The following is a 19,426-nucleotide window of genomic DNA, read 5'->3' as shown; positions in this document are numbered from 1 at the left end:
CGCGTGGGACTGAGCTCGGGGAGAGTGAGGCTGTGCCAGGCTGCGGGAAAGATTTCCTCTGCTCCCTTTTCTCACCCCCTCAGAGGCTGAGGGGGACCATGACGGTGACGCAGCTCTCTGGGGGCAGGCTCTGGGATGCTGAGGACATAGCAAGGAGCGAGAACTTGGATGCATCATTGAAAAGAAATGCTAACAGGAAACTGAACGTGCACGCAGCGGTGCACACCAACACACGCCCCTTCCTTCCAAAACAAGCAAACCGGTGCCACGTTTCCTCGTGTCCATGGTACAACAGAGTTCAAGGGCCTGATCTCCGCTCCAGTGTCGTACAGCAATGCATTCTGTCAGAGCTCAGGGTAAGTTTAGTGTTTTCGTTTCTTACTTCTGTTGTAGTTTTCCCCACCCTGGAGATGCACAAAGCCCATATTACCACGCACCGGAGCGCTCTCTGCACAAGCTGTCTTCTGCCAAGTCCCATGCGGTGTTCTATCCTCATTATTTCTCCAGCTTGCACATCCATCTGAAAATTCCAAGAAGGAACTACCTCAGACTGCGCACTGCCTTTCCCACAAAGCATCATCTTGATCAAGCTCACCCCTAAGAATGCAGCCACATTTACCAAGGCATACTTTCAGTTACATTAATTGATTGCACTCGCTAGTCTATTCATTGTATCTCTTTGCATCCAGCTGAGCACAAGGCAGACCCCAGACCTCGGCCTTGCTGCCAGCTCTGCCCGAGCTGAGCGGGGTGAAGCCACTGCTGGCCCCACAGGAGAGTCCAGGGATGGGGCTATGGGAGACCGCAGAGGGAATCCCACCTCAGGCAAATCATGAATTACCTCCCTGAAAGCTCTGTAACTCAAAGCTGGGGTTCGGGTAGTAAGCAACGTACGTGACTTTGGAGCTAAGACTACATAATAAAGAAACATTGGAATTTCCACCCCCTCCTCCCCGAGTGTATGCACAACACACTGCCTCTTCCTATGCAACAGCGTAAGGCACGCCCCAAAGGCACAAACTTCATGCACTTCTGTCTTTCCAGACAGCCACTTTTTTTTTTTCCCCAGCAGAGAGATGTCCTTGAAAAGAACCACAACAGGACTTTACACTGCAAAATGAAAACTTTCATTGTTTTATTCTTGACTGCAGCTGTTTACAGAAATATAGTTGCGAGTATACAAATGTCCCAATAGAAGCAAAATATTTTTATTTTTTAATATTCAACAAGTTATCACAGGATAGCTAAAAACATAGATGCAAATGAAATATCCCCCTCATAGAACAAACCGAAAGCACTGGGGATCAGTGCTTTGAAAATCCCATCTACGAAAGCCATATACACAGAAATGCACAGGGAATATCTGGTGCTACTTTCACATTGCAGGACAAGGGAAAAGGCAGCTCAGCGGTTGATCAGTGCACTGCAGGAAAACATGGCAGAAAAGGCGGCGGCACCACAAGACAGACGCAGGTGGTAACAGAGGTAGAATGCTCTGATCTGAATGATTTTGGAGCTTACTCATCAACAATGAGCTTTAGTAAAAACGTGGAGTTGCCTCATTTGAAACAGTGTTCAAAATTAAAAAGCTTCAGAAATGCTGTGGGCTTTTCTATGGGACGCTGGAACTCGTCTCCAGTTCCACCATTCCTGGGGGGGAGGCAGCGCCTGGGGGCTGCAGGGCACAGCAATGCTGCTTGGCAGCCTGGGCCAGGGGCACGGGGCAGATCCTCACCAGCTTACAGGGAGCAGCTTTGCAGACTAAGGGAAGATAAGGCAATTTTCATCGCCTGGACACAGGACCATTTCCTCATCCGAACTACAACTAATGCACACAATGCCTTCAGTGGGCTAAGTACTGAAATTTTGGAGGCTAAACTGAGCACTTGCAAAGAATTTCGGTGAGTATTCCTCAAGGGGCAGTGAAATCCTCTTGTTCCTCACCTCGTCCCAGTACACTGATATGTTATGAGCAATTTCATCAATTGTGATAGCAAAAGCTACAGATCTCCGTCTCCAGAAGCAGTGGAAATCATCTCAGAGAGAAGAAATGAGGATGCTACTTTCAGTTTAGCAGAGATGCTTTGACAACACCTGCACCAGGACAACGACGTTTACTGATTAACCTCATGCCAAACTGAAGTGGAGTCCATCAGATTTGGCATGAGGAGTCATGGTGGACAAAGCACACACTGCTGAGTTTACAATCTGGGTTTCCTTTTAGGGAGCTCGACTTCTCAGACAACCTGCAGGAAATTGGTACGGGTCAGGACAGTATTCCCCATGGGGAGGAACTGGGGAGAGCTTTCACAGGGCTCCAAGGAGACAGCGCTCCAGATAGCAACTACTTCAAAAATAAAAACAAGTTTAGAGATGCTCCCCTTACATGCAAGAATCGGAGCAAAGAGAAGACGAATGCCTACAGAATAAGCCTCAGCATCATGACCCAACCGCAACCCACGCTGAGCAGCGCCGATATCCCTTGCTAGGCAACGATTCATAACCCCGCTGTAAGAACACTGCTGGTGTCAGCTCAGCTGAGCACACGCACCACTGCTCCGTGCCTGCAGGAGCTGCTCAGAGGCACAGACAGGAAGCAGTGCTGGCAGCAGCTCTGGCCGAGCTGCTCTGGGAGAGCACACAGAGCACACACGGGTGCAGGAAGTGTGCGCTGCTGCAGCGCCTGTCCTGTGGGCTGACCCGCCACTGCTGTCGGTTCACACCACGTTTGCAACTATCAATAAAAATATACAAAAATACAAAACTGTATAGCTGATTTCAACAGCCACTTTAACCCCACAGACATGAGTGACCTTCAAAAGCAGAGATGGCTTCTGAAGCAACGCTACCAACGGTGCCACACGTACAGTACTGAAAGGTGTTCTACAGCTACCAGGGGGCTGCTGGAAAACCTCAGGAAATACGAAAAAATGAGTATAATTTCAAGGTAATAAAAATGTAAATACAGCAGTACTCTACACGTGTCTACTGACTATTTATAACAGATATACGACTCCTCTATATACATACATACAATCCTAGAATATACAGGCATTGCCTATTTACACACCTACGCTGACTGTACGAAAGGAAAAGCCCCTCCTGTGTAACCCCTCAGCTGACCGCTGCCGTACACAGCCACTGCAATCGGCCCGAATGTGAACACGAAGCACTCTCGATCTATCCCAAAAGACTACTCCAAATCAAAGAGACAACCCCCCAGAACAAACGAGCACCTCCCACCTACACCTCACAGTTGAGCGCATGCAAAACAACTCATTCTCCTCCCTCTCGCTTCTGTCGCTCAGGTATGTCTGCAATCCTTAGGAAAGTCCTTACCAGCTCTTCATGAACGTGCACGTTTGGCAGGAACTATGCTTAGCTTTAGTCCAATAAAAACTTCTGATTTTGATTTTAAATAAGCCAAAATCCTACTCAACCTGTGATTTAAAATTTCCTTCGAGTCAAACACAGGCTTCTCAATTGTTTGATATTCTTTCTGAAGACTCTAGAAATGAATGAAAAATCTGTTCAGATGAGTTTTATTTTTAGAAACTACATCATAAATTATATCACCAATCTTTCCTTTTGATCCCATTACCTAAACCAGGGCAATACCCATCAGGGCAGCTGCCAGGTGCTCAATGTTTCCAGATTAAAAAAAGCCTGCTCAATTTACAAAAGTTTATTGATGTTTCATTCTATCTTAAAACTGAATTACTGTCCACGATGTAAAAAAGTAATATACATATATATATATATATATATACACACACACACACACACATACATATATATGTATACACACACGCACACATAATGGAACAGCTGGTGATTAAACCTCTACTTGGAAGCAGTACGGTTGGAATTGTTTCTTGAGCTATTTTGATGTTAAATAGCAAAGCACTGGGCTTCATAAACTGCTGGAAGAGTAAGCAGCAAAGAGGCAATTCTAATTAAAAAAAGCTGGAGTTGCTAATGGAGCACAAAGCACCAATAACTTCCTGCCAGATGTGAGCTCATTCCTTTGTGTATTATGCTTTTCATACAAAGTTTTGTTTGTTGTTTCTTTTTACTTGTGAAACAAGGTACAGGCAGACATGAGCCCAAGGCTGGTGGTTAGCAGATACACCTCTGTAGCTTTTTATCTGTGCCAATAAATCTCTGTTCTGTAAGCCATCAGGTACATAGGCACTGGGAGACAGCAGAGAGGCATCTACAACTGGAGGAACAGCCCACGTTGAGGACGGAGGCTCAGATGCCTTCAGAGAGAGCTCAAGCAGCAAACAAACACAGAAAACCCATCAGAGCAACACAGTTCTTTTTTTTCCACTTTCCACCTAGTAACATTTCTTGCATTTAACTGCTGCCTTGCGTATGATGGCGAGTTCTTTTTTTACAATAATGCTAGGAACTTCAAATGATCAGACTAAATGTCTCAGTATCTTCCAACTTTCTCCAGCAAAATGGATTAGATGTGATACCACTACCTCTCAGCTCCATGCCAGCGTCCACCTGCCCTCAGTCTAACAGGCACATCGGCATCAACATGCAGAGGAGTAAACAAAGAGGTTAAAAACGCAGAATAAGCTCCAATTATCAATATCAACTGGTTGTCATTAATGTTCAGGACTCTGATGGCATACCGATGCAGCTCACACTGCTCTCGTCTCTTTCTGCCATGAAATCCTGCAGGCTGCCCACGCTCGTTGTTGGCTTATCAAAGCCCTCGTTACAGCTGTTTGCAAGCAGCATTTCCAGCACTAATCAACCACTGAGCAATCTTTTCCTTCATAAGACAAATAGCTTTTGTAACCAAATCACATGTTCAAAGTGTTGTACATTTAAACATTGACCTAAAATGAAACGAGATAAATCTAAACACAATAAATGAAAGGTGTTATCCAAAAGTGAAAAATGTGATAGCACAGCCCTTTTTTTTTTTCCCCTCTTTTTCTTTTTTCTTTTTAAATAAGCCATCTAAAATAAGCACACAGTTCCAACATACCCCTCCCCTGGAGCTGTAGCAGTCTTGGTATAAAGTTCTCTTTTGGACACCCAACTTCTTAATTGGAAAATTGGTCCCTGGTGACTTGGCACTGACCAACACCACTTCAACAAAAGGATACACCCTTCAAAACAATGGAACAAACTGAAGCAGCATACAAGTGAATGTGTCATTCCTATTACTTCTTCTGTGTATGAAGGCCCCAGATGACACCCGACAGTTTGTCCTGGGACTGGGATCCTGCAAAGCCACCAGCTCATCTGTAGGTAACTGGCTATCGACTTTCACAACCATCTGGAAGCTGTTTCGGTCCACAATTCTCAGTCTTCTACGCATCCTCAACTAGCATTTAGTTCTGCGAGGTTGCTATTTTCATGTCATGAACCATAATAGGGTTTTATTAATATTTGCTCTTAGCAGAAAAATATATATATATAAATCACAGGAAGAAAAAGTATGGTTCAGGGTTATAAAGCAGCTCTGGGCAGTACGAAGCAGGGAATTCTTTTTATCGTGATTAAAATTTTAAACGTTTTAGCATAATCATAAATTAAAAGTTAAAACATAGAGGCACTAATAATAAAATATTAAATAGACAACGATAGAGGATAAAAGCTGAATGGCTCATTCTGAACGAAACCCCGTTATCCGCTCTACACCTACATGCCTACGGGTTTCTGTACTAGATTGAACTGCTGAGTGACAGACACCAACACACACGGTGAAGCTTCTCATAGCCAGCTGGAACAATACACTGCCTGATGGAATGGCGAGAGATGAACAAGTTATTTATGTTGCAAAAGGTACTTAAATACTCAATAAAGACATAACAAACCCCACCCCACCCACTGTTATCAGACGCCACGTTGTGGTAGAACATCAGACAAACTCACAAATTTACCACAAAAATGTGTGGCAAAAAGAATATTTTATATATATGTATATATATAAATTTTTATATTTATGCCAATGTACTCACTCAGTACAAATAGCAAAATAGTATACCATTTCCTAAATACAAAATATAGCTTTCCAAAAAAATGAAACACACATTAGATATAAACCATCCAAAACTTGAACGATTGAAAACTGTATTCAAAATTAAATGACCCAGAGCAGGTCTCTTTCTGAAAAGTTCCCTTCATATCGGCAAGAAGCCTTACTACTGAAAACGTAATTCAATGCCTCTCAATGAGAGAGAGAAAGAGAGACAGAAAGAGAAAATGAACGTTATGACAGACCGACAAACAGGAAAAACCATTAAAACAAACAAAAACTCTACACGGCTCAACTAAGCACACAAGTTAGGGAAAAAACACAGTAAACAGACTAAAGTAACTTAAAAACCATTTACAGACTATTCTTTGTTATTTAAAATAACAAAAATGAAATATGACATGGTATCAACTACACTATACCGAGGCATAATAGCCATACATGACAGCTGTTTGGCTCTAACTGCATTAACAGCTTTCTACGTGCAGAAGGAGAAGAAACAAATATCCGAATGAGGCTGTAGTGAGATATCACAAAACCTTCTGGACAGTTGGAGCACCCAAAAATTCACATGCCTCACAACACAACTGCATGGTTTGGAGTGGGTTGGCTTTACATTCTGTAACGAGTCGATGTCCGACAATCTAGAAGCTGTGCCTAGGGGACTGTCAGGAGGAAAATAACACTTCAAATTTGCAATGAGCTACAAAGATGCAACAGCTCGGGATAAAGTGAAATTTTCAAGAACGTGTAAAAATGACTTAATTTCCCCCATTTGGAGGAAAGTCAAACAGAAGATTTACAACAGCAACAGCTGGAAAGCAACTGGTGAAGGGGGATTCCCACATTTGAAGGGATGCAGAAAAATTGCTTCCTCTTTCCTTAATCTTTATTTCTCGGCGCCTGTTTGTCCAAGCACAAGAGTTTTTTAACAGCACGAGAGTTGGTGCCATGGACTCCTAAAAGCTGCTTCTGATCTTGAAAGAGAGCAGGATATTTCTAACGCTTCCAAAAACATAATACGAAACTGAGGAAGAGAGAAGGAAAAACATAAAAAGAACAAAAAAGAAAAAAGGAGTCTGAGAATGAGAAATGCAGCTTCAACTCGTTCTGACCCATACGGTCAGCATGGGAGACCAAAAGGAGTTGTTTCGTCAGCCAGGCAGAATGTTCTTTTCAAGCTGAAGGTATTTAAGAGGTTAAGTTTTTTAGAGCATAATTTAATTGAAAGCTCCCCTCTGTTTCTTCAATTTGTTAGAGCCACCAAACCCTTGCTCTATTTACAGTTAGATGTAAGAGACACAGATAACCGTTAATCACGTTCTTAGATGGGAAGCACCTCTGTCAGCTAACTACAGCAGCAAGCAATTCTCTGCTCATTTGTTATGTGTGTCAATATTTTCATTGCCCCCTACTGCAGTTAATAAATCAGAGTATTAGCTCTCCCACTTAACTGTAAAACATCCAGTCCCTTCACTTACTGACAGCTACGAGTCATGATTTATGTCATGGGTATTTGATGTTTCTGCTTCACTAGCTTTTCTAGTCAAAAGAGGGGATGTGAAGAAGGAAGAGAAGGGGGAAAAAATGAAGTAAACACGGTAGTATGTATTACCTTCTAAGAACAATAATAACTGACCAGATATGCTTTAAATTCAAAGAGCATGCCACTCTCGGCGGGCATTAGGAGTCAGGTAACAGTACAATCCTATGCCCTCGTAAAACAAAGCATAGCTTTTCAGCATTATTGGCACTATGAATCTTGAATCTCAAATAATACAGTCATAGCCTTAGGTGCTAGACACTGCAACTGGCCACATATGTGCTCTTTAGAAAAGAGGGCCACTTTTTGACAGAAGCAATCAGTTCCACGCTGCCTAATCCAGAGTCACAAGGTCTGAGAGGATCCAGGAAGTCATCACCTCTTTCTTCTCAGAATTTCTGCAGAAAAAAAAAGCAAGCAAAAAAAATTAGACATAACAGAAGTCATCTTCCTACTTCTACACAGCTCCTTCACCTCATCTTGAAAACGTCCTTTACAAGCAGACATCAAACTATGAGCAAATATCAGAATTGCACACTCCTTCATACAGCAGGATTGCCTTCCTTCAACTCAAGTTCGTAATTTCACTCAAAACAATTTCACTTCAGTGAAACTTGGTGGAATTTAGGATGGCAACTCAATTTTCTAAAGCCAAGTAACATACAGTGGATAATGTTAGATTCTGGAGTCCTTCTGTTCTCGGTGCAGCCAAAGGCTCTTTCATCTCTCTAGAAAAGGCATCTTCTAAGAGCAGAATGTTTCCTGGTCGCTGCTAATCCTGTGATCTCATTTTTAACAGACTCGCCATGAGACACACTCACTACCCGTCACAGTCCTCAGAAACTTGATGTCACGTTACATTATTGTAACTCAGAGGCCCAACTTCGGAGCAGTACAGACTTGAGCTGTGTTATTTACCCAGTAAGCCATACGCTTTTAGCTACAGCCATATTCCATAATGTTTGTCTGCCAAGCTGTCAGTGATCCACTCACTCCTTCCTACTGAATACTACGCTATAAAAACAGATGACAAAACACACAGCAATCAAACAACAAAACTCAGCCAACTGTTTCACAGAAATATTGACCTTGGACTATTTTAAGTAACTCTTTGTTCTGCCTACTGATACTATACTCTCAATTCATCATTTCTGATACCTTAGCTGACCCCCTGAAGCATGGGATACGCTCCAACGAAAAACTTGCTGAATGTATGTACAGCAGGAAAGAACCCAGAAACACAAACACACTACTTACTTGCCTAACTAAAATGAGCCGGTCATATTGTTCCCCTGGTTTTGCAGTGAAACAAGCAGATCATCTATTTTCTCAATATTCTGACTGGGTGCCATAGCTGAAGGTAATGGAGAAGTCTCAGGTATCTGCTGGGAGAGAAGCGCTGGCACTGCTGCTTGTCCCTCGCTCTGTGGCTGACCTGGCTGACTGATAGCCATCAACTCATCAGGCAGTGCAGCTGGTCCAGAAGGCAGCAGCTGGCTACAGTCTGTTAAGTAAAGAACAATAAGACAATTTCAATTTGATTAATGCATATAATGAATTAACCAACTTCTTCCTGTATATCCCTTCTGACTGTAGGATGTTACGGGCAGTTTTCACATCATCACCTTTGTTCACCACTTCCTACAATTATATTCACAGGTTCAAGGTATGCACACTGAATTATGGAGTCTGTATTTTGACCAAACGCTATTAATATGTCAGAGAAAAATATTTTGCTAGAAGAAAAACAAGATGTGTGACATAAGAAAGCACTAAGTGTGCCCACTCTCTGTCTTTTTAAGTTACAGATGTGTCTTTTTCAGGTCAGTCAAGGTATCCTCTAGCTCTTCCTACAAGTCTGCAAGAGTTCACACAGCAAGACACACACTTAGGTATAGCCCTGTAACAGGTCTGTGGTTACCACTTTCTCTCCACATGTTTCATAAGATGTTACAATCACTCCCTGCATCCATTGCTTCTAGAGCTTCATTGGTATTCACACCCTTCATGGACAGATGAAAGCAGCTAAGCAGCTTCAAAAATCTTTCCTTTTCAACAATGTGTGGAAACTCATTGCAGAAATCACAGAAACCAAATACACCATGAATAAGATTAGTGGAGCAGTCTTTAAGAGAACATATTTCTTTCTCGCAGTGTGTGTATATATGTATGCATATATAAAAAATGTTTTTATACACCTTCTTAATAATGTATATTTTATAACCATATATCTAGATGCACACAGTGTTCTGGGCTGTTTCTGTCATATGCTAATTCTAAGGGTAGGAAAACCAACAGACAGTGAAGCTAAGAGTACTCTTGCATTGCTAAAAGTAACGTGTGTGCTCAGAGTAATAGGAATAAATATATATACTCAGCTGTACTGCTACATTACTTTTTTTTTTTTTTAAATTAAACATAATAAAAGTGCATAAAAGTCTTGCAGACTCCCATCAGTAGCTCTTCTAAACTCCCAGTCAGGCATCTACCACTTACTGTTTTGAATGCCAAACAGGAATATTCCTGAAGTCTGCTGAGATGAAGCAGGAGAATTCTGCAGCTGGTTGATAGCACCTCCTGCTGTGTTATGAAATAAAGAAGCTTGCTGCTGTGGAGGAGAAGCAGTTCCTTGCATTCCTGCCATGCTGTTTTGAGAAGAGTACATTGGAGACTGCTGCAGATCTTGCTGGCTCATACTGTTCTGCAAGGCAGACATGGAAGCTGAAGAGATGAAAAGGGTGACCTGCTGCTCTTGAGAACTTGGTGACCCTTGGACCAGCTGAATCTGGGGTGAGTTGTGGAAGATGGCTGGCTGCTGTGCTTCAGCCTGGCTGGATCCAGGATTCTGTAGAGAAGACACTGTAGTTTGACTCTGGAATTGCATGGGCTGCTGTTCCTGGTTTATTGGCGCCATGTTAGTCTGTGGATGAAAAATGGACTGGCCCTGTTGTTCCTGATTAGTAACAGGGTTTTGGTTTGGGTTAAAAATCATGTTTTGCTTTTGAGAAGCAATCGTACTCATTGCATTTTGATTACTGAACATCATGTTCTGTTGCTGCTGCTGTGGCTGTTCTTGAGACGGAGGACTGCTCTGAATAGCAACTATTGAATGCTGAGGCTGGAAGATAGCTCCTTGTTGGTTCTGGGGAATTGAACTGGACTGGATGGAGCCTAATGGTACTTGAGGCTGAAACAAACCTTGCTGAGCTGGCTGAGTCTGTGGCTGTTCCTGGGGAAGCATAGAACTCTGGATATGAGATATCTGTGTCTGTTGTTGGAAAGAAGTTGGTTGCTCAGTGTTTGCTGCTGCCTGAAGAGGAGAAATGGAATTTGGGTTTGTAAAGAATGACATCTGCTCTTCTTGAGTTGCTGGGTTGCTAATTGGAGTCTGAGAAAGGAACATGTTGGCAGACTGCTGGTCTTGAGGAACTGAAGAGCTCTGTAATACACCCATGGTGCTCTGTGAATGGAACATTGGAGGCTGCAATTGATCTGACGAATTAGCATTGGTCTGGTTGTGGACAATGGAATTTGGACTGTGAAAAATGGAGCCCTGTGTTTCCTGTGATATATTCTGAGTATCACCAATAGGATTCTGAGAGTGAAAAAGCTGAGCCTGCGAGTGTGGAGATTGCTGCATAAAGTTGGCAGGCTGAATAGACATGATTTCTCCGCCCTGCTGGAACAGACCTCCTCCTTGCTGCTGAGCTCCACTTGGCTGAACAGTCATCATGTTTTTGGTAGATGAAAAGAGATTAACTTGAGATTGACTTTCTCCACTGTGCTGCATTTGAACCATGGTCTGAAATACAGAACTTTGCATCTGTTTACTCTGTCCTGAAGCTTCCTCTCCATCTGCAGAACTTGATGCCTGAAATATAGCAGGTCCATTGTTGGAGACCTGCTGCTGAGCAGTAGAATTAGTCTCACTTCCAGAAACACCAGGAGATGAAGAGAATAATTCGCACTGCATTTGCATGTCCTCACTCGTTGATAACCCACTCATTATATGAGAAGCCTGCTGGTAAACAGGTGACTGCTGGAGGGCTCCATTCCCTGAAGTTGTTGAAGAGAACAAATCGGACTGCATCTGTGTAGCAGCCTGGCAAATGTTTTGCTGGATTCCTATCACCATTGCTGCAGAAGTCTCCATTGCCTGCTGCTGCTGTTGTTGCTGTTGTTGCTGTTGCTGATTGGACAATGTATTTTCAGTTTGTGAATGAACGTTTTCACCTCTTCCAGGCAAAAGGTTCTCTGGTCTGGAATGGACAGCTGTATCTGACGAGGAAAATATCCCAGGATTTACACTATTTTGTATCTGACTAACTTGCTGAAAGATATCTGCATTTAGCTGATCTTGAACATCCTCATTACTGTCAGACCCAGAAAATAAAACAGAAGATAACTGTTGTTGAGCTTCCAGTACCTGCTGCACCAAGTCTACATTTCTACTGCTGCCTGTGGCAGTGTTAGTTGGAAAATTTCCAGCCTGCAATTGCTGTATAGTGTTCTGCAGCTGACTCACACCACTCGCTGACGAGAAAATACTCGATGAAATCTGTTGCTGTAACGCCTGCGCTGGTTCTGGTAGTGTAGATTGTTGTTGTTGTGAAGCATCAGTTAATTGTGACAAAGTGACTACTGTGCCATCTGACTGCAAGACTTCTCTGGTTTGGGAATCTCTTGTTTGGAACTGTGCAGCTTGCTGCAGTAACGTGTCACTGTTCTGCAGCTGACCTGGAGTAGAGACAGATGAAAAGCTACCAGACTGGGTAATGTCCTGCGTTTGGATAGTAGTTAGAGTCTCTGGATTATAAACCTTAGGCTGTATTTGTTGCTGCTTTTCATTTTCAGAAGGTAAATGGGAAGCAGAAGTTGGTATGCCAGGAATACTGCTTTCTAATGTTTGCTGAGTTGGTCCAACTACTTTCGAAGCCTGAAAAGAGCAGTGATACGTTAAGCAATTCACATGCTTTATCAAGTTACATTTATACTATTTCCACCAATTGATAATGCTCAGGAAAGACAATGGAATATTTGATGGCTGTGCATCTCTACATATATAATTAGCTATGCAAACAAATGAGTGAGAAAATGGTGAAATGCTACCTCAAGGACAAGTCAAGTCACAATTCAATGAAAGCAATACAAAGCAGTGATTAACATCCTTGCAATAGTTTACTTATTTTGTGTCACAGGACAACAAGAACATTCATCATAGGAGCAGTAATCAACCAAGGTAGGAATGTAGGAACAAGAGAGAGTTGCTTTCAAAGGAAATTGCCCATTACTTTAATCATGCCCTGAGATCATATGGCCAGGCTGATCTTGGACACTGCCATTTTCTCTGTGCATACTCTTCTCCACTTTGCATTATTAGCTGATGGTCAGACATAATTAAGACTACTGAAGCCAATTATCTTCAGATCACAATCAAACTTACCTTGAAAACAGGGGGAGATCTTTTTTCTGCGCTTACTTCCATTGGAGACACATCTTCATTCTTAATCATACTGCTTGGCATGAGTGGAGTTATCAAGGCACTAGGAAGAATATTTACCTTCTCCAGATTACAACTGGTGGCTTTCATAAATAAAAAGGAGAATGAAATGTAAGCATTCACTATACAAAGCACGGGTTTCTAGCACTGGCCTGCTTCCCATTTAACTTCTCAGGACTACCACAAGAGCTCAAATCCCCATATAAGATGCCAAAATGCAGAGATCACAACAAATATACATCAAATAATACTAAGAAACAGGAAAACTGTTCACGCTTTCTTTCATTTGTTCTTTCTGGACCAGGATAGCTAGCCATCAATTGTCTTAAGCTGCAAACATAAAAGCTTAACACACCTTTCCACAAAAAAAATTTAAATCATACTGTACTTCAACTGTACTCTCAATTTTAGAAATGCCTGTTTTTTTTCAGATAAATGTGTCTCACTTCAAGGCATTCAAAACACTCAAAGCACTCAAACTGTATTTTTGCTCTGTTAAAGAACTAACCAAGTGAAAACTTGATAAATCTGCATGCCAGCTCTCTAGGAAGACCAAGTTGTTATTTTGCCTCTGCAGTGCCTTTCTTTCTTTTTGAAATAGAAAAGTGGCTTCTTGACATGAATTAGGCCTCCTTACTTTTATTATTCCCAATCCAGATTTATATATATATATATATATATATAAAAAACATAGGCTGAGATCTTTGCAGTAAATGAAATGAACTTTCCCGATTTAAAATTTAAAATTGCTGAAATTATTTGAGCTTAAAACAAACCAATGGGAAAATCTGTGAAGACCACAGATCTGTAAGCAGTTTTTAAGTAGATTAAAGAATTAATCTTCAATGTAAAAACAAAAAATCTCTATTCCCTGAACAAATTTATATCTTACAACAACACGGCAGTAAAGTTTTCACAAATCTATAACAGTATGCCATGTCCTATGTCACAGTTCTCATATGTTTATTCTACATATAAGCAAACATTATTTCCTGAAGTGTTATCGTCTATCTTTAGTAATAAATTCTCAGCCATCAGCATACCAACACAAATCAGTATACCCACAGCCAAACAAACTCCTCCCCTCCTGTTAACCCACACATTTGGGATGGCTCCAGAAGCACGGGCCACGTGGCCTGGGGTGCTGGGCTGTGCTGCTGGCAGGGCACGCAATCTGAGCAGAAGAATCCCACTCCATGCCTGCCTCAGGACAGCCACTCACACACAGCAGTCAGTGTTTCTCTATGCTCTAGTCACAATTAACAAGTTTTCCACTCTTACATGTTTAATCATGTAGTAACAACTGGAAACAATAAAAACTTTACACTTAAGTAATTAAAATTCCAGTGCCATTCAGACTAGGTACTAACAATACTATGCTGATTCACAGTGATGTACTTGGTTGGAAAAACGAAAAAAAGAAATGAGATTAAAAGCGAAAAATAGTTTTCAAAAGCAGAAAAGTGTTGCTGGTTTTGGTTTGTACTATGTCTTTGTGATTTACTTGTTTTAGAACTTCTGAACTGCTACGATGCTTTCAAAGCAAATACACCCTCTTTCCCTTTTCTCCCAGTGAAACTGGAATCTGTAACCACCTTTAACCATTCACAAATAATGCTAGATGACTGCTCTGTTTGAAGGACCTGCATTTCCTTAGGCAGAGACTTGAACACATGGCTAGCCATACTCATTCCTCTTTCCCAAGTTTAGAATTCTAAACGTTGCCCTGAAACATAACTTGCTCTTGAAATCTTTCAAATCTACATTCTTAGAACTAAAAATCTGAAATTGTTTTGGGAAGCGATGTGTTGGTTTTTTTCATTTATACAGATGCAATAATTTTATAAGGAATATTTACAGACATCTGAGACAAAGTTTCAATTTGCACACGATAAGAACAGAAAGGCCCTAAAGTTCAGTATGTAATCATACAGGCCCTTGGCAGCAACAGATTATTCTATTTGTCTGAGGCTGCAGTACATGATGGCACCTGTATTGTGAATTCGCTCTGTTCCCAATGAAAGCAAACAGGAAGGAAGCAGTGTTCCACTGGATCCCTGCTTGCTCTTTATCGTTTCAGAACAGCGATGAAGGATAAGCTGGGACACGTAGAGACAAAGTACATAAAGCAGCCAAAATTGTCTGACCTAAGGTTCACCTCCAGCCTAAAACAGATTGAGTAGGTACAGGAATGAACAGTCAGAAAGAAAAAAGAAAAAAAAAAAAAAAGCTAGAGGAAAATCCAACAAGGATAAGACAAGTTCTCTCATGAACAAAGGAATGAGCCAATAGGAACCACACGTGTGCACGTGAACAGCAACGTTCTCCTGATGCAGTTGCTATCTCGTCTTGGTTAAGCCTCCGTACTAGATTAGATAGATGTCAGGCTTGCCCTGATACATTGGCTATTATTATCCTTATCTTTTTAATCTAGCTACTAAGAAGTCTTGCCAATCCTTTGATCAGCTTGTTTCATTGCCTAAACCCTTCTGCAAATTTCTCCCCTATTACTCTCTGCAGGTTTAAACTCATCATATCTTGCATTATCCTACCTAACAAGTTGTAAAGTCGACTTGTAAATACATCCCCTGTCAAGGCCAAATGTACAGCTATTAACTTTAAACATGAGCTTCATGATTTTAACCTGAAGCTATGGATTCCTATCAAACTTGTGATCACATTGTTAATTTGCTTACCTTTCAATCTGCTTCCACCAGAGCAGGCTATGGAAATTTCCATTGACCTCTGTACACTGCCATAGTTTTAACAACCAAGAAATATTTCCTTCCTTTATTTCAATATAGAAAGGATCAATTCGGTTAAAAACCAGGCAAGCCTACAAGATTCTCCCTTGGAACAAAATAACAACCTTGCATGGACAGCATGACAAGAAAGAAAACACCACTGAAGGAAGCAAGCTGAAAATGCCAGGCTTCGCTTTCTTACTAGAGCCACTGAAAGCAGCCATAAAAATCACGGGACAGCTTCAGTCTCTAATATTACCACACCATTATAACTGTAAGGAAAAGTACCAATTTAGTACGTTAGGGCTTTTCAGTGCTCTCTTCTTCTAACCTCCCCCTCGCCTTTTTTCTCTTTTTTCTTTTTAAACTTCAACTGACACCACACAGCTTCTAAATCCTTTGCGCCAACTGTCTTCTGAGGTTTCTCTCTTCTTCTTTGTAAGAGTATTAAATGAAGGTTGGAATGTTGGTTCTGAGGCACAAAAACAATTCTTTAAACATTATTTTTGCTGAGGTTTTTGCTCTGCTCTCTCTCATGTTACAATACACTTCAAGGAATACAGTTATTAAGCAAAATACTCAGGATTAGAAATCAAACCCCACTGTAAGAATACTGCCAGATTTTATAAGTGCATACATAGCTTCTCAGGATGGCTGATTCATTCCTGCAAAATTCGGGTGGGAATTTATGGTTAAATTATTAACAACAATGATAAGAATCAATTTAGTACCTTTTATAGCCTCTTCAAAAGAACAATGTTGGGCTGGGCTGGAGATTTCCTTCTTCACATTAACATTCAGAGTACCAGCTGCTGAGGCAAAACACATTGAAAACTTCCTTATATTAAAACAGCAAACAAAAAAAATCTGCAAAGCAAACTCAGTTACTTCTACCTTAAAGTAATTAAGCTTTTTTGAAACTCATAGAAGTGTTTTGCAGTGAACACACAGTTCACAAACTGGGAACCGCAGTGTCCACAATATCACTTCCACTTCCAAAAATGAAGAAGCCAAAAATGACGTCAGCAATTGCACGGCACATTGTCATGGACAGAGCAACAAAAAACATGTCATGAAACTTCACCCCATATAGTAAAAACTGGTGCTGTTTTTCTGTTGAGTTCTGTATGTAGGATGCCTATATTTTTCCTACTCAGCTTCATTTTGAAGCTTATAGAAGAAATGCTTAAAAACAGCTTCTGCTGCTACCTGTGAATGCATTTTGCTGGCAGCACCACGCAGCTGCACTTCAAGCTACCCGCCACAGAGATGAATAATGAAATCTAAGGACTTGGCTTTCCTCGCAGAGAAAATCTTAACCACAAGAGGAGTTTGAAAAGATCCTCATTATCTAACATTTGTTATATGGACTATGGGATTAGGAAAGAAAGGCTGAGCAGGTCAATGCCCATTCCTCCCCCAGTTTTCCATTTTACATACACGTATCTGGAGTGTAGGTGAATTGCTGCACATCGTGCGATCGCCCAGCATTGGTCACCACGTAAATTCCCACAGAAACAGCTGAGGTTATTCGCTGGTCGTGATACGGTGGCACTTTCACAATAAGGTGATTCTGCAATGCCAAAAACAGTAAAATCATATCAGAAACCTTACTTCATTACTATTACAACTATCTACTTCCATCAAAACAAAGAAACAGACTAATAAAACACCAGAAAGAACGGGGGAAAACACGGTCAGTGAAGTCAGTTGGTAACAATTTTGATTTCGTTTTGGAAAGAGAACTAGTCAGCCAGAGTAAATCAGGAAGCTTGTAATACCACTTTTACTTTTCATTTTCACAATAGAACTGCAGGTTGTATTGTGTAACAGCTTTAATACAGCCATTATTTCATAGACAACACTTCCTGGACATCAGATTTTAAAGTGTGGTCTATCCAGAAGCACTGGAGCTGCAGCACAAACAAGCTGGAGTGGCATGTGCCTTGTTCCAATTGACACAAAGTTAGATGAGAAGTATTTCTGCACACCAACTGGTTGGCTTCACTTCAGACAGATTTTAATTAGGATCTGTGCATTTCAGCTTCTCATTTACACACTGATGGGTCACACACATAATGTCACTCATCCAAGAAGCTCGCAGTCAGGCTGGTTGCCAGCTGCCTTCTACCACTTTTCTTCCACAGAGCAGCTCTATACCAGTTTAGGCACTTAATTATCTTTTTTTTTTAATCTGAAGTATGAAGGAAAAAAATGCAGATCCAACAGAATGAACAGAATCTCAACTTTGGAAAAAAGCAACGGACTGCAAAATCACAATCCCAAAAGAGAAGCTTGTTACTAGAGCATAGAGGCAGTCCTCCTAGAGAAGAAATGTATGTCATTATGTGTTTGTTATAGCTCTTCTGTCTTTTGGGCTCACTACAATTCCTTTTTCAATGAAGGAAAGTAAAATCTTTCCACATTATAAATCTTTTGCTGTTAGGTTTGGGTTTTTTTGTTTGTTTTTCTAGTGTAAGAACTGCCCAACTGCTTGTGGAGTGGCAAAGATTAGAGACAGAACAGTGTCACAGATTATTTAATTGTTTTCAAGTTATTAATCAGTTTAGTATAGAAAATATAGAAAGTCAAATCTGAGCAAAATTCAAGAAATTAAAAGTAGCACTAAAACTACTACTATATTGTTTAAAATGTTATTTTTCTTCTCTTCCAAATGAGGAAAGCCCTGTCTCCCTTCCCCTTATTCAACAGCACTGATTGAAAACAAAGTCACTGGGTACATTTTCCAGCTTTCATCACCGTGAGCCACACACGTCACCTTTAGCAAAAGTGAAATCTTCCTAAGCTCCGTTTCTGATTCTATATTTTGCTTTTTATTTGTAATAAGTCACCGATCCTGGAGCATATTTGCCAAGACAATGACTTAAAACCTAAGAATCAATGATTTGATCATGCTAAAAGGGTGTCTGCAGGTCATAATAAAAAGAAAAATATTAAGTTAAAAAAAAACAAAACAGTAATAAGTACCTGATGAAACAATTCCATGTCTATTTCAGCTTCTGCCTTCCAAGAATTTTCATCTAAATGAAAGTTAAAAAGCATAATTTATTGCTCATCCATATAAAGCAATTTATTTTAGTGCCCTTGATTCAGTCTGTCAGTTTGTTCTCTACAACTAATCTGTATGAAACGACGTAAACCCGAGCATGCTCTCTCCAAGAAGTTGTTGCTTTCACACTAACCAGAAACATTCTCTTGGAAAATCACTTTCGTTCCCTTTAGAAAGTTCTTGCCAATTAGAAAAACTTCCTCTTCACCCTTCACCGAACAGCTGTGCAGGCTTTTCTTTAGGATCTCGGGAACTCCTGCTGGTTGAGCTGCAATTGACAAAACACATACCTTGAAGCCCAAGAAAACATCGATATCCAGAAAAATGAGCTTTCATTTACAGGATTATAACTTTCTTATTTCACTTACGGGAAAGAACAAAACAAATCCTAAATTTCTTCTTTTAAATATATTACTTCTATTATTTCTTTTCTAAATGTAATGACTCTTTAAGAAAACACATGGGTAAATGACCCACAAGTCATCTTTTCCCCTTTCTACTGCATTTTTTAAGCCTTAGAAACAAAATTTTCAGTGTTTGAGCTATTTTCAAGAGCTATATGTGC

The 19,426-nt window shown here is 40.8% G+C and overlaps 1 protein-coding gene across 8 annotated transcripts in view; it reads right to left on the bottom strand.

The window, feature by feature from the left end:
• Window positions 1-1,104: 1,104 nt before the first annotated feature.
• The window catches only part of NFAT5 (nuclear factor of activated T cells 5), a 58,546-nt gene continuing 40,224 nt past the window's right edge, over window positions 1,105-19,426 (bottom strand). For 5 of the 8 annotated variants that reach the window (XM_085235300.1, XM_085235298.1, XM_010718151.4 and 2 more), the window contains 8 exons: window positions 18,995-19,129; window positions 18,780-18,832; window positions 17,232-17,364; window positions 16,523-16,603; window positions 12,991-13,130; window positions 10,044-12,483; window positions 8,805-9,051; window positions 1,105-7,945 (listed from right to left, as the gene is read on the bottom strand). In XM_085235300.1, the coding sequence (XP_085091426.1) occupies window positions 8,813-9,051; window positions 10,044-12,483; window positions 12,991-13,130; window positions 16,523-16,603; window positions 17,232-17,364; window positions 18,780-18,832; window positions 18,995-19,129 (3,221 nt within the window). In that variant the 3' untranslated portion in view covers window positions 1,105-7,945; window positions 8,805-8,812. The remainder of the gene's footprint in view (window positions 7,946-8,804; window positions 9,052-10,043; window positions 12,484-12,990; window positions 13,131-16,522; window positions 16,604-17,231; window positions 17,365-18,779; window positions 18,833-18,994; window positions 19,130-19,426) is intronic. The other 3 variants (XM_085235301.1, XM_085235299.1, XM_010718149.3) reach the window with 2 other exon arrangements.

The sequence above is a fragment of the Meleagris gallopavo genome, chromosome 13, assembly GCF_905368555.1.
Source record: "Meleagris gallopavo chromosome 13, MGAL_WU_HG_1.1, whole genome shotgun sequence".
Taxonomy (NCBI): Eukaryota; Metazoa; Chordata; class Aves; order Galliformes; family Phasianidae; genus Meleagris; species Meleagris gallopavo.
Note: the sequence above shows the minus strand (reverse complement) of the source record. Positions and strands in the feature narration are given on the sequence as shown.